Genomic DNA, 14,779 nt, shown 5'->3' on the forward strand with positions numbered 1-14,779 from the left:
CTTTGGGTTTTCCTTAATCCTGTCCACCAAGGCCTTCTCATGGCCCCTTCTGGCTCTCCTTCTTCTCCTTCCTGTAATCCTTATAATCTTCTAGATCTCTAACATTACCTAGCTCTTCTTTTCAAGAACAAAAGCTTTTCTTTTCTTCTTGACCAGATTTATTACAGCCTTTGTACACCACGGTTCCTGTACCCTACCATAACATCCGTCTCATTGGAACGTACCTATACAGAACTCCACACAAATATCCCCTGAATATTTGCCACATTTCTTCCATACTTTTCCCTGAGAACATCTGTTTCCAATTTAAGCCTCCAATTTCCTGCCTGATAGCCTCATAATTCCCCTTACTCCAATTAAACGCTTTTCTAATGTGTCTGTTCCAATCTCTCTCCAATGCTCTTGTAAAGGAGACAGAATTATGATCACTATCTCCAAAATGCTCTTCCACTGAGAGATCTGATGCCTGACCAGGTTCATTTCCCAATACCAAATCAAGTACAGCCTCTACTCTTGTAGGCTTATCTACATACTGTGTCAAGAAACCTTCCTGAACACACCTAACAAACTCCACCCCATCTAAACCCTTTTCTCTAGAGAGATGCCAATCGATATTTGGGAAGTTAAAATCTCCCATCACGACAACTCTGTTATTATTACACCTTTCCAGGATCTGTTTCCATATCTGCTCCTCGATATCCCTGTTACTATTGGGTGGCCTATAAAAAACACCCAGTAAAGTTATTGACCCCCTTCCTGTTCCTCACCTCCACCCACAGAGATTCCGTAGAGAATCCCTCCATGGCATCCACCTTTTCTACAGCCGTGACACTGTCTCTGATCAACAGTGCCACGCCCCCACCTCTTTTGCCTCCCTCCCCGTCCTTTCTGAAACTTCTAAAACCCGGCACTGGCATCCAATCCTGTCCCTGACCCATCCAAGTCTCTGTAATGGCCACCACATCATATCTCCATGTATTGATCCATGCTCTAAATTCATCCGCTTTGTTCACAACACTCTTTGCATTAAAATAGACACATCTCAAACCTTCGGTTTGAGCGCGTCCCTTCTCTATCACCTGCCTATCCTCCCTCTTGCACTGTCTACAAGCTTTCACTATTTGTGAGCCATCCTCTTCTTCTCCAGTCTCTTCAGTTCGGTTCCCACCCCACAACAATTCTAGTTTAAACTCTCCTCAGTAGCCTTAGCAAACCTCCCTGCCAAGATATTCTGGCGTTCCCCTGGGATTCAAGTGCAACCTGTCCTTTTTGTACAGATCACAACCGCCCCAAAAGAGGTCCCAACGATCCAGAAATCTGAATCCCTGTCCCCTGCTCCAATCCCTCAGCCACACATTTATCCTCCACCTCATTCTATTCCTATTCTCACTGTCACGTGGCACAGGCAGTAATCCTGAGATTACTACCTTTGCGGTCCTGCTTCTTAACGTCCTTCCTAACTCCCTGTAGTCTTTTTTCAGGACCTCTTCCCTTTTTCTACCTACATCATTGGTACCAATATATACCACGACCTCTGGTGGTTCTCCCTCCCACTGCAGGATATCTTGGACACGATTTGAAACACCCCGGACCCTGGCAGGCAAACTACCATCCGAGTTTCTTTCCTGCGTCCACAGAATTGCCTGTCTGACCCCCTAACTATAGAGTCCCCTATCACTACTGTCTTTCTCTTCTCTTCCCTATCCTTCTGAGCCACAGGGCCTGACTCTGTGCCAGAGGCACGGCCTCTGCCGTTTCCCCCAGGTAGGCTGTCCCCCACCCCAAACAGTACTCAAACAGGAGTACTTATTATCAAGGGGTACAGCCACAGGGGTACTCTCTAGTACCCGACTCTTCCCCTTCCCCCTCCTGACTGTGACCCACTTGTCCGTCTCCCTTTGCCCTGGTGTGACCACCTGCCTGTAACTCCTCTCTATCACCTCCTCACTCTCCCTGACAAGGCGAAGGTTGAGTTGCATCTCCAGTTCCCTAACTCAGACCCTCAGGAGCTGCAGCTTGACACGCCTGGTGCATATATGGCCGTCCAGGAGGCTGGGAGACACATCTGACACCGAGCACAGAAAACTGGCCTCACACACATACTTCCTTCCTCACCTCGTCCCGTTACCACCTAAGCCCACTGAGCCAAAGCCCTACCACTCTGCTGCCTCTCACTCCACTGCCCGCTGGATACAGCAGTCTTCTTTTTAAACCTTTCGTGCTCAACTGGCTGATGTCACGCGCCTGCGCAGCCTTGCCTCTCTTTAACCCGAGTAGTAAAACAACTCTCTTTGCTCCAAAAAATCAGCAGTTCACTCACAGCCTTCTTGCTCCGATTGATACATCTGACATTATTATCTGAACGGTGGCCGATTAGGAAAAGGGGAGGTGCAATGAAACCTGGGTGTCATTATACACCAGTCATTGAAAGTGGGCATGCAGGTACAGCAGGCAGTGAAAAAGGCAAATGGTATGTTGGCAGTCATAGCAAAAGGATTCAAGTACAAGAGCAGGGAGGTTCTACTGCAGTTGTACAAGGCCTTGGTGAGACCGCACCTAGAGTATTGTGTGCAGTTTTGGTCCCCTAATCTGAGGAAAAACATTCTTGCCATAGAGGGAGTACAAAGAAGGTTCATCAGATTGATTCCTGGGATGGCAGGACTTTCATATGAAGAAAGACTGGATCGACTAGGCTTATACTCGCTGGAATTTAGAAGATTGAGGGGGGATCTTATTGAAACGTATAAAATTCTAAAGGGATTGGACAGGCTAGATGCAGGAAGATTGTTTCCGATATTGGGGAAGTCCAGAACGAGGGGTCACAGTTTAAGGATAAAGGGGAAGCCTTTTAGGACCGAGATGAGGAAAAACTTCTTCACACAGAGTGGTGAATCTGTGGAATTCTCTGCCACAGGAAACAGTTGAGGCCGGTTCATTGGCTATATTTAAGAGGGAGTTAGATATGGCCCTTGTGGCTAAGGGGATCGGGGGTATGGAGAGAAAGCAGGTACAGGGTTCTGAGTTGGATGATCAGCCATGATCATACTGAATGGCGGTGCAGGCTCGAAGGGCCGAATGGCCTACTCCTGCACCTATTTTCTATGTTTCTATTAGCTTCTCCCTCTCAAACTGTAGGATGAATTCTATAATATTATGATCACTGTCTCTAAGGTTTCTTGATCTTAAACCTCTCAATCAAATCTGGGTTATTACATTACCCCCAATGCAGAATTGCCATTTCCCTAGTGAACTTCAACCACGTTTAAAATGCTCTGAAAAACCATTTTGCAGACATCCTGAAAATTCCCCCTCTTGGAATCCAGCACCAACCTGATTTTCCCCAATCTCCCTGCATACTGAAATATCACACCACTATGGTAACATTGCCCCTTTTACAATCCTTTTCTATCCTCTGTTGTAACTTGTAACCCACATCCTGGCTACTGTTTTGAGGGCTGTATATAATACCTACCTGAGACTTTTTACCCTTCAAATCCTATGTCACTTTTTGCAAGGAAAGAGGCACCCACCCCCCTCAGCCTACCTGCCTGTCCTTCCGATATAATGCGTATCCTTGGCTGTTAAGCTCTCAACTATAATCTTCTTTTAGCCATGACTCATACCTACCAATTAACTGGTGCTCATTATAAGATAATCTACATTATTTCATATACTGCGTGCATTGAAATATGCAACCTTCAGTCCTATATTCATTACCCTTTTTGATTTTGACCCCATTACATTCTAACTCATCCCACTGACTGCAATTTTGCCCTCTCATCTGCCTGTCTTCCTCAGTCTCACTACACAATACATAGTCTTCAATACCACTGCCCCATCCCCCTGTCAAATTAGTTTTAACTCTCCCCAACAGTACTAGCATAACTGCCCATAAGGATATTGAAGTATACAAACAAAATGCTGGAGGAACTCAGCAGGGCAGGCAGCATCTATGGAAAAAAGTAAACAGTCAATTTATTCAGGCTGAGACCCTTCATCAGGATTCCTAAATTACTTCTGTGTGCATTACTTTAATTTCCAGCACCTGTAGATTTTCTCATTTGCAAGGAAATTAGTCCCCCTCGGGTTCAGGTGTAAGTTGCCTTTTTTGTACAAGTCATACCTTCCCCAGTAGAGATCCCTATGATCCAGAAATCTGAAATCCTACACCCTGCACTAGTTCCTTAACTGTACATTCATCTGCCAAGTCATTCTATTCTTGCTCTTGCTGGCACATGGCAGAAGCAGCAACCCAGAGATTACTACCCTGGAGGTCCTACTTTTCAGCTTTTTGCTCAGCTCCCGATATTCCCTCTTCAGGAGCTCCTCCCTATGTCATAGGTACCAAACTGTACCACAATGTAGGGCTGTTCTGTTGTTGTGTTGTCCATGCAGAGTCTAGAGATGCTCCTATAGTACTGTGCAAAGAACAAGTGCTGTCTGGTCCCAGAAACTTTGATGAATGCAGAGCTCTCAGCCATTTCCTGCTATTATGAATTGCATTGGCTGCAAACTGGCTTCTATGATGAGTCCAGTAGGAAAAAAGATTGAGGATTTTGTACATTCATTATCCATCAGATACCTTTTATTGAAAATAGTATGAACTAACTCATTTTCTTCTGCAAAGAAAACACATTTATTTAATTCCTATTTGATGACAATTTCCTAAATTTTACGGCATTCAAGTTCATTTATAATTTGCCCGTATTCAACCTCAACACAAAATACCACACTTTTTAAAAATATATAGGTACAGCACAGGATAAGCTGTTCTGGCCCACTAACCTACCTATTTAACCCTAGCCTAATCACAGGACAATTTACAATGTCCAATTAATTATGGACTGTGGGAGGAAACCAGAGCACCCAGAGGGAACCCATGCAGTTCACGGGAAGAATGTACAAACTCCTTATGGACAGTGCCGGAATTGAACTCTGAGGTTTGGAACATATCATCGCGCTAACTGTAGTGCCCCTTTCTGCAATCAGTATCAGTTATATTAATGAAACATTAAAAATGCTAGAAATTGCCAGACTCCTCTTACTGTTTCCTTTGCCACTCCCTCTCATTCAGTCACAAAAAGTCTTGAATTTCCAAATTCAACCTTAAAGGATCTAGAATAAGGAGAGACACTGCCTGATTCCTTCTTGAAATAATGAATAGTACCAATAACCCACACCCACCACTTACTCTTGCCCATTCTGTACTACAACGGATCCCAGATTGGCCTCTACAGCCACCTTGGAGACCCACCAATAGACAACCCCTTAGGTGAACATCATACTCGACTCCCGTGATCGCAGGTAGAACAGTACCTACCTATGCCATTGGCAGCATACAGATTCTTGGGATCATTCCTGAGCACTTGCTTATAGATCGCCAATGCTCGATCCTGATGACGTTTCTCCTAACAAGTTACAGAATTGTAAAAACAAATTATGAACAAGCATTTTACTCCTAACCTTAAAGAACTTCAGCAGACTAGTCAAATATAATTTTGCTTTCATAAATCCAAGCTGGCTCCACTCAGTTACTTTTGTTTCATACAACTTTTTATATTGTGAACAGTTTTGAGCCCTTTATCTGGTATTGGAAAGGATCTAGGAGGTTCATGAGAATAATTTGGGAATGAAAGGGTTAATGTATGAGCTGCATTTGATGACTCTGGGCCTGTACTTGCTGAGCTTAGAAGAAAGATGGGGGATCTCATTGAAACCTTTTAGATATTGAAAGGCCAAGATAGAGTGGATGTGGAGATGATGAATCTAGCAGGGGAGTCTAGGTCCAGAGCGCACGGCCTCAAGATAGAGGGATGCCCATTTAGGATAGATGAGGAGGAACTTATTTTGCCAGGGGATGGTGAATCTGTGGAATTCATCACCACAGATGGCTGCAGAGGTCAAGTCATTGGGTATATTTAGAGGTTGATAGGTTCTTGTTTAGTAAGATGCAGGGAGATGGAACTGCTTTTGTATATCTCTGTAGTTTTCCTGTAAATAAATTCCTCTATTTCTTTTCCACTAGCTGGCAACCTATACAACAGTCCCAGGAGTGTAATTACACTGCTTCCTACTTCTAAACATATAAATTCTTATACCTTTATTTATCCTGGATCATCTCTCCCACAAGCAGTATAGCACTCTCCTTTATCAATACTGTCACTCTGTTTTACTTCCTTTTTTTTCTGAAAACACTTTACATTTGAGAATATTTAGAACCCAACCCTGCCCTTCCTTAATTTCAACAAGACAAAGGAGATGGAGATCTTGCAAAACTCACAACGGTGGCATAGTAATGGAAATTCCGAGAGATTTCAAGCTCCTGGGAGTGCCCCTCTCATGGTCCCAGAACACATCCCACAGAGTCAGGAAAGCTCACCAATTCCTCTACTTTCTGAGGAGGCTGAAGAGAGCTGGACTATGCACATCTATACTCATGGCATTCTACAGACAGCAGGTAGTCATAAGTGCCCAATGCATCACTGGCAACAGCCTACCTGTCATCAATGAAAGGTGCTGGAAGAGGATCAGAAATATCGTGAATAATCCCGACAAACCTGCTCATGGTCTGTCTGTCCCACTCTCATCAGGGTGGAGGCTATGTAACATCCACGCCAGGAGCACCAGGGTCAAAAACAGTTACTTTCCCCAAGCAGTACGACCAATCAACATTGCCACCCATTGACCCAGCCCTCCAGTGCTTAGTGTCACTCTCAATCTATGTATATGCTATTTTGTGTATTTGTATTTATTGTGTTTTTTATATTATTGCTTTCTTTATCTCATTGTGTTTTTTCCTGATTCTGATTAAGGGTCAGAACACCAATGCCCTTGAATGGAAAATCCTACAAAGCTTATATCGCCCAGTCCATCATGCGTAAAGCCCTCCTCACCATTTACATGGAGTGCTATCACAAGAAAGCAGCATCAATGATCATTCAGACTGTGCTCTCTTCTTGCTGCTGCCATTAGGAAGGAAGTGCAAGAGCCTCAGAACCCACACCACTTGGTTCAGGAACAGTTATTACCCCTCAACCAGAAGGAGATAACTTTACTCAATGTCACTTGTCCAAACACTGAACTGCTCCCATAACCTATGGATTCACTTTCAAGGACTCTTCATCTTGATATTTATTGCTTGCTTATTTATCTCTTCCTTTTTGTATTTGCAGAGTTTATTGTCTTTTGTACATTCCTTGTTTATCTGTCCTGTTGGGTGCGGCCTTACATTGATTCTATTATATTTCTTGCATTTACTGTGAATGCCCACAAGAAAACAAATCTCAAGGTTGTATATGGTGACATACATGTACTGTGATAATAAATTTACTTCCAACTTTGAAGATCTCTCTTTCTCTTTCCTTACCTTCTCTCTGTCTCTAGTTGGCTGATGCAAGGTCTGAAGCCAAACATTTCCCAAGGCCAGCATGGAGTAGGTGTCATTCTGAGTGGATGGCTGCTTTAAGATACGCTCAAATTTTTTCTGCCCTGGTCCCCATTCTTGTTTGGCCAAGTGGAGATTGCCAATCAGTGACCATGCATCTGGATGATCCTGAGAAAAATAAAAATTAGGGGTTAATCTTAACAAACTAACACTGAGAACGGCAACACCTTGGCTGGCATAAATGAGTTCAGTCAAAGGGCCCGTTTTGATAATGAGAATTGTCTTTGACTGCATTTCTCTGAATAGTTTATTTTCATCTGGGCCTGAACTTGCTGAAGTTTAGAAGAACGAGGGCGATATTTCATTGAAACCTATCGCATATCGAAAGGCCTAGATAGAGTGGATGTGGAGAGCATGTTTCCTATTAGGTGCAAGTCTAGGACTAAAAGGCACAGTCTCAGAAAAGAGGGATGCCCATTTAGAACAGAAATGAGGGGGAATTTCTTTAGGCAGAGGGTGGTGAATCTGTAGAATTCATCACCACAGATGGATGTAGAGGACAAATCATTAATTATACTTAAAGTGGAAGTTGACAGGTCCTTGATTAGTTAGGGCATCAAAGGGTACAGGGAGTAAGCAGGAGAATGGGGCTGAGAGGGATAATAAATCAGCCATAAGGGAATGGCAAAGCAGACTTGATGGGCCAAATGGCATAAGAATCAGGTTTAATATCACTGGCAATATTGTGAAATTTGTTAACTTCATGGCAGCAGTACAATGCAATACATGATAAATACAGAAAAAAGACGGAATTACAGTAAGTATATATATTAAATAGTTAAATTAAGGTAAGTAGTGCAAAACATAAATTAAAAAAATAGTGAAATAGTGTTAATGGTTTCCATGTCCATTTAGAAATCAGATACCAGAGGGGAAGAAGCTGTTCTTGAATCTTTGAGTGTGTACCTTCAGGCTCCTGCATCTCCTTCCCGATGGTAGCAGTGAGAAAAGGGCACGTCCTGGGTGGTGGGGATCCTTGCTGATGGAAGCAGTTTTTCAGAGGCACCATTCCTTGAAGAATACTACGGAGGCTAGTACCTATGATAGAGCTGACTAATTTCATTACTCCCCGCAGCTTACATCAATCCTGTGCAGTAGCCCCTCCATACCAGACAGTGATGCAGCCTGTCAGAATGCTCTTCACAGTATATTTGCATAAGTTTGAGTGCTTTGGGTGACAAACCAAATCTCAAACTCCTGATGAAATATAGCCACTGTCTTGCCTTTATAGCTGCATCGATATGTTGGGACCAGGTTAGATCCTCGGAGATCTTGACACTCAGAAACTTGAAATTGGTCACTCTCCACTTCTGCTTCCCTCGTCTTACTCTTTCTGAAGTCTACTTGATTTGGTTTTCATGACGTTGAGTTCAAGGTTGTTGCTGTGACCATTTAAGATTCTACCAACAATTGTTGTATCATCAGCAAATTTATAGATGGTGTTTGAGCAATGCCTACCACACAGTCATGGGTACAGATTGTGGTCTTCCGGTTATGAAGTCAAGGATCCAGTTGCAGAGGGAAGTACAGAGGCCCAGGTTCTGTAGCTTTTCAATCAGAAGGAATGTGAGAAAACAAAGATTAGGCAACCAGCTAACTCAGTCTGGGACACCTGACATGCCCCAAAGGGCTAGGGAGCTGTGTGTGCCTGTTCAACCCAATGACCCAACATGCCAGTGGCTCTCCTTCATGAGGAATTTGAGCACAAGAGCTGATGGTTGTCTTCAGGAATGTTAAGACGAAGGAATACATACCAATCCTCACAGAGGGATCAGAAGTGGAGAGAGTGAGCAGCTTCAAGTCTCTGGGTGTCAAGATCTCTGAGGATCTAACCTGGTGCCAACATACTGATGTAGTTATAAAGAAGGCAAGACAGCGGTTATACTTTATTAGGAGTTTGAAGAGATTTGGCATGTCAACAAATACACTCAAAAACTTCTACAGTTGTACCGTGGAGAGCATTCTGACAGGCTGTATCACTGTCTGGTATGGAGGGGCTGCTGCATAGGACTGAAAGAAGCTGCAGAAGGTTATAAAACTAGTCAGCTCCATCATGGGCACTAGCCTACAAAGTACCCAGGACATCTTTAGGAAGCGGTGCCTTAGAAAGGCATTATTAAGGACCTCCAGCACCCAGGGCATACCCTTTTCTCACTGCTACCATCATGTAAGAGATACAGAAGGCTGAAGGCACACACTCAGCGATTCAGAAACAGCTTCTTTCCCTCTGCCATCCGATTCCTAAATCTGAAGCTTTGGACACTACCTCAATTTTTAAAAAATATACAGTATTTCTGCTCTTGCATGTTTTAAAAAATCTATTCAATATACATAATTGATTTACTTGTTTGTTTATTATTATTTTTTTCCCTTTCTGCTGGATTATGTATTGCATTGAACTACTGCTGCTAAGTTAACAAATTTCACATCACATGCCAGTGATAATAAACTTGATTCTGATTCTGTCACCGCAGACTCTTGAAAATTTCTACAGGTGTATGGTGGAGATCATTCTGTCTGGTGGCATCACGAGCTGGGGTGGATGGTCCAGTGCAGAAGATTGCAGGAGGAAGCAGAGGGTTGTGAACTTAGCCAGCTCCACCATGGGTAAAACCATCCCCACCAATTGAGGACATCCCCAAGAGACATATCCCAAGAAGTCAGCATCCATCAATAAGGATCCTCACTATCTAGGACACATCGGCTTTTTGTTACTGCCATTGGAGAGGTGATTGGAGGAGCCTGAAGACCCACATTCAGTGAATTAGTAACAGCTCCTTTCCCTCTGCCATCAGATTTTTGAATGGTCCATTAACCCATGAATACTACCTCAATATTCCTCTTTTGCACTACTTATTTTTGTGATTTATAATAATTTTCTTGTTGCACTCAACTACTGTCACAAAACACCAAATTTTGCAACATACGCCTTCTTAAGTGCATCACCCTGACTGTGACATAGGCTGATGACAGCAGCTCAACAGAGCGCTCTGTCCCGAGCCAGTCTTTCGAAATGTAGCCAGTTGAAGATCCTCCCCCCAGAAATGAGGGCTTTAGAGCCTCTGTTGCTGTTTCTGTAGTATCAGAATCAGGTTTATTATCACCAGCATGTGATGTGAAATTTGTTAACTTAGCAGCAGCAGTTCAATGTAATACATAATCTAGCAGAGAGAAAATAATAATACATAAAATAAAACATAATAATAAACAAGTAAATCAATTATGTATATTGAATAGATTTTAAAAACATGCAAAAACAGAAAAACTGTACATTAAAAAAAGTGAGGTAGTGTCCAAAGCTTCAATGTCCATTTAGGAATCAGATGGCAGAGGGGAAGAAGCTGTTCCTGAATCGCTGAGTATGTGCCTTCAGGCTTCTGTATCTCCTACCTGATGGTAACAGTGAGAAAAGGGCATGCCCTGGGTGCTGGAGGTCCTTAATAATGGATGCTGCCTCTCTGAGACACTGCTCCCTAAAGATGTCCTGGGAATTTTGTAGGCTAGTGCCCAAGATGGAGCTGACTAGATTTACAACTTTCTGCGGCTTCTTTCGGTCCTGTGTAGTAGCCCCTCTGTACCAGACAGTGATGCAGCCTGTCAGAATGCTCTCCATGGTACAACTATAGAAGTTTTTGAGTGTATTTGTTGACATGCCAAATCTCATCAAACTCATAATAAAGTATAGCTGCTGTCTTGCCTCCTTTATAACTACATCGATATGTTGGAACCAGGTTAGATCCTCAAGAAATCTTAACACCAAGGAACTTGAAGCTGCTCACTCTCTCTACTTCTGATCTCCCTATGAGGATTCATATGTGCTCCTTCGCCTTACCCTTCCTGAAGTCCACAATCAGCTCTTTCATTTTACTGATGTTGAGTGTCAGGTTGTTGCTGCGGCACCACTCCACTAGTTGGCATATCTCACTCCTGTATGCCCTCTTGTACTGGATTTTTAATGGGATAGGGTTGCGAGACTCATTCCCAACCCTCCTCCTTTCGCAGCTGGGCTTGGGAGCATCTATGGTGAAGTTTTCATGCAATATGTCAGTGATAAAAAAAATCTGATTTTGATTGAGAATGGGTGACGGATGTAGCACAGCAGATATAGACCAATGACATTGTTGGCTCTCCTCTGTAGCTTTTTGGCTTCGACTTCTAAACAGTGTCCAGTTTGACAACCAAGACCCCACAAACTCCTCAAACTCTGCTCTCTGGTCAATTCTGACCATTTGTAGCCATTCTTATAGACTCTATTGCTCTAAAAAAAAAAACTAGAACTCTTCCCACAACTCGCTCCCCCCTCTCTGAAGAGGCTTGTTGCCCAAGCCTTTTGTCACCTATTGTCACATCTTCTTAAGTATTTTGGCCAAACTCATGTGAAGAGCTACATAATGGCCTGAGTCCTCCATTAGTCCAGGGTCGACCATGGATGCTGCATCCTAGCTGTCTACATGATATTCAAGCCAGGACAGTACAATATGGAGAGCAAACTATTCCCCATGCAGAAGGCTCCCTCTCTCTATGCAGCTGATGAATCCAAAGGAATAGCTGCATCACAGGAGTTGCTAGTCAGTGTTCAACAAAGGACTGCCTTAGGGTCTCCAGCACCAGATTTTTCCTCAGGGTCTACTCCCGAAGATGAGTGGGTACAGCCATTAAACAACGGAGGTTTGATATTAGTTGTCCTTCTCCTAGATGAGCTGCCAACCATGGCTGATTTGAAGGCCTTTACCCCTTCTCCTGTCAGTAGAAATTGTCTTGCCAGGCTTAGTAGCTAAGCCTCATGTAAAGGCCGGGAGCTGGACTTGGTTGTCTAAGGCTATTTGAAATGTGAGATTGGGAGCATTTAATAGGTAGTGGGGGCTCAACCCCACTACCATCTCCGGCGATGACAACCTTAATGGCTACACACATGGAAATTTTAATAAATTTAGATTTACATTGAGAGGTGCTTGCAAAATCTTCTGTGCTCACTTGAACCAACCTGGTTAATTTGTAGAGCTTCTTTAAACCAGTCGGAGGCCTCATAAAAATTTCCCTTGTCTCTCGCCATGCAGCCTAAACGCAAGTAACCTGTGAAGAAAGAAAAACAACATGCTAATTCCCTTTCCAGAAATTGGGTGAATTGGCTGTTTTTCAATCATTATGTTTTACTGCCACAGCAAGCCTACTAGTGCAGAACCTTCTGAGATTCTTACCTGGCTTTTGTTAGAGAAGGAGCATGCAGTCACTACTGGTATTTTATTTTACTTTATTTATTTAAAGACAGTGCGGAACAGGCCTTTCTGGCCCTTCAAGCTGCACCACCAAGCAAACCCCCCCCACCCCCCACACTATTTCATCCGAGCCTAATCACAGGATAATTTAACCTATTAACTGGTACGTCTTTGGACTGTGGGAGGAAACCCACACACAAATGGGAAGAATGTACAAACTTTCTTACAAAACACAGGATTTGAACTCCAAAACCTTGAGCTGCAAAATCGTTACGCTAAACGCTCTGCTACTGTGGCATCTCATTGGGGTACTGTGAGGGATTTCTGAGAACCATGACATTGTTGGCTCTCCTCTGTAGTTTTTTGGCTTCCACTTCCAAACAGTCTCCAGTCTGACACAACCAAGACCCCACAGACTCTTCAAACTCTGCTCTCTGGGCAATCCTGACCAATTGTAGCCACTCCTTTAGCCTCCATTGCTCTAAAAAAACACACACACACACACACACTGGAACTCTCCCCACAACTCCCTCCTGCTCTCTCTGAAAATGTGAAATTCATTGCCCAATCACAGTGAGCCCCAGGGAATTCAGTGTTCTGTAGATAGTAGTTACCATATTTTAATTCAAATTTGTTAACAGTCATGTAAATCCCTGATCATTGTATTTTGTGTGTAAATAAAATTTTGTAAAAAATCTACAGAACAAGGAATGGAAGGATTATTTCATATGAAATCACAATTTACCACAGAGCCAAGACACAGTAACCTATCCTACAACATACTGCATCCTTTCAAGTTCAACTTCAAATTGAAGTTTATGGTTATTCAGTAGTATATATGTATACAACTAAATGAAACAATGTTCCTCTGGGAGCACGATGCAAATCACAGTACATATGTCACATACAATAAGATTAACAGATAGTAAAGAAAATTCTGTAGATGTACGAGTTTACATGAAGTGCATATATGACATATAGTTAAATATACATCATTATAATGCCATTGGCACAGTCATAAATAATGTAGAATGAGTGGTAGTAGGGTGTTCAGAAGCCTAGGAGAAGGAACTGTTACCCAGCCGAACAATCCTTGTTCTTATACCTGATGCCTGATGGTAGGAGGTTAAAGAAATTGTGAGACTAATTCCTTGAAAAATATTAAACAGAACTTAAGAAAGAACTAAAAAGAGCTTTAAATATCAAAGAGAACTCAAATTAAAGCACTCAACAAAAGAAGCATCCACATTTTTGATGGAAATCAACAATTATTTCATGAATCCAAAGAATCTGGAGTAACACACACACACACAAATGCTGGAGGAACTCAACACATCAAGCATCATCCATGGAAATAACCAAGCAGCTGACATTTCAAGACCCTTCATCAGGACTGGAGGGGAAGAGGAAAGAAGCCAAAATAAGAAGGTGGTGGTGGTGGGGGGAGGGATGGTAGAAAAGGAGGATAGGTGATAGGTGAAGACAGGTGGTTGGGGCAGGGGGGAAGAGTTAAGAAGCCAGGAGGTGATAGCTGGAAAAGGTAATAGGCTGGAGAAGAAGGAACCTGATTGAAGGTGATAGTCAGGTGATGAGAAGAGGTAAGAGCCCTCAATGGGGAACTGAAGAGGGAAAGGGAATGGGAAAAAATACAGGATTTCCAGCATCTGCATAATCTCTTTTGTTTATCCAAAAAAAACTATATGTTTTGTAAATTCACTTCTGGCTGTCATAAAAGTATTCCTGAGCATAAGAATTTTAACCAAACATACCAATATGGATCATGTACAGATAGAAGAGATTTAGATTAACATGCCATTGTGTTTAGTGCAGTACAATGATCAGGGATTTACACGACTGTTGGCTGAAAGGCCTGTTCCTGTGCTGTACTGTTCTTGGTTCTAAACAAATTGACCCTACTAACAAAGTTTTCACATCAGAGCTGGAGTAGGTAATTTATCTCTTCAAGCTTGCTTTGTTGTTCAATTCTTCTAACTGTTGCACAATGGTGAGTATTGCTGAAGCTTTACAAGTCACTGGTTAGATCACACTTGGAGTATTGGGAACAGCTCTAAGAAAAGACATACTGGCTTGGACAGTGTCTAGAGGTTTACAAAAATGA

The 14,779-nt window shown here is 42.8% G+C and overlaps 1 protein-coding gene across 1 annotated transcript in view; it reads right to left on the reverse strand.

Moving 5' to 3' along the window:
* Window positions 1-14,779, reverse strand: part of ctr9 (CTR9 homolog, Paf1/RNA polymerase II complex component) — a 104,949-nt gene that overhangs the window by 37,270 nt on the left and 52,900 nt on the right. The window contains exons 13-15 of the mRNA XM_073049955.1: window positions 12,429-12,517; window positions 7,367-7,552; window positions 5,321-5,408 (exon numbers count right to left, since the gene is read on the reverse strand). Of these exons, the coding sequence (XP_072906056.1) occupies window positions 5,321-5,408; window positions 7,367-7,552; window positions 12,429-12,517 (363 nt within the window). The remainder of the gene's footprint in view (window positions 1-5,320; window positions 5,409-7,366; window positions 7,553-12,428; window positions 12,518-14,779) is intronic.

This window comes from Hemitrygon akajei, chromosome 6 (assembly GCF_048418815.1).
Source record: "Hemitrygon akajei chromosome 6, sHemAka1.3, whole genome shotgun sequence".
Lineage (NCBI taxonomy): Eukaryota > Metazoa > Chordata > Chondrichthyes > Myliobatiformes > Dasyatidae > Hemitrygon > Hemitrygon akajei.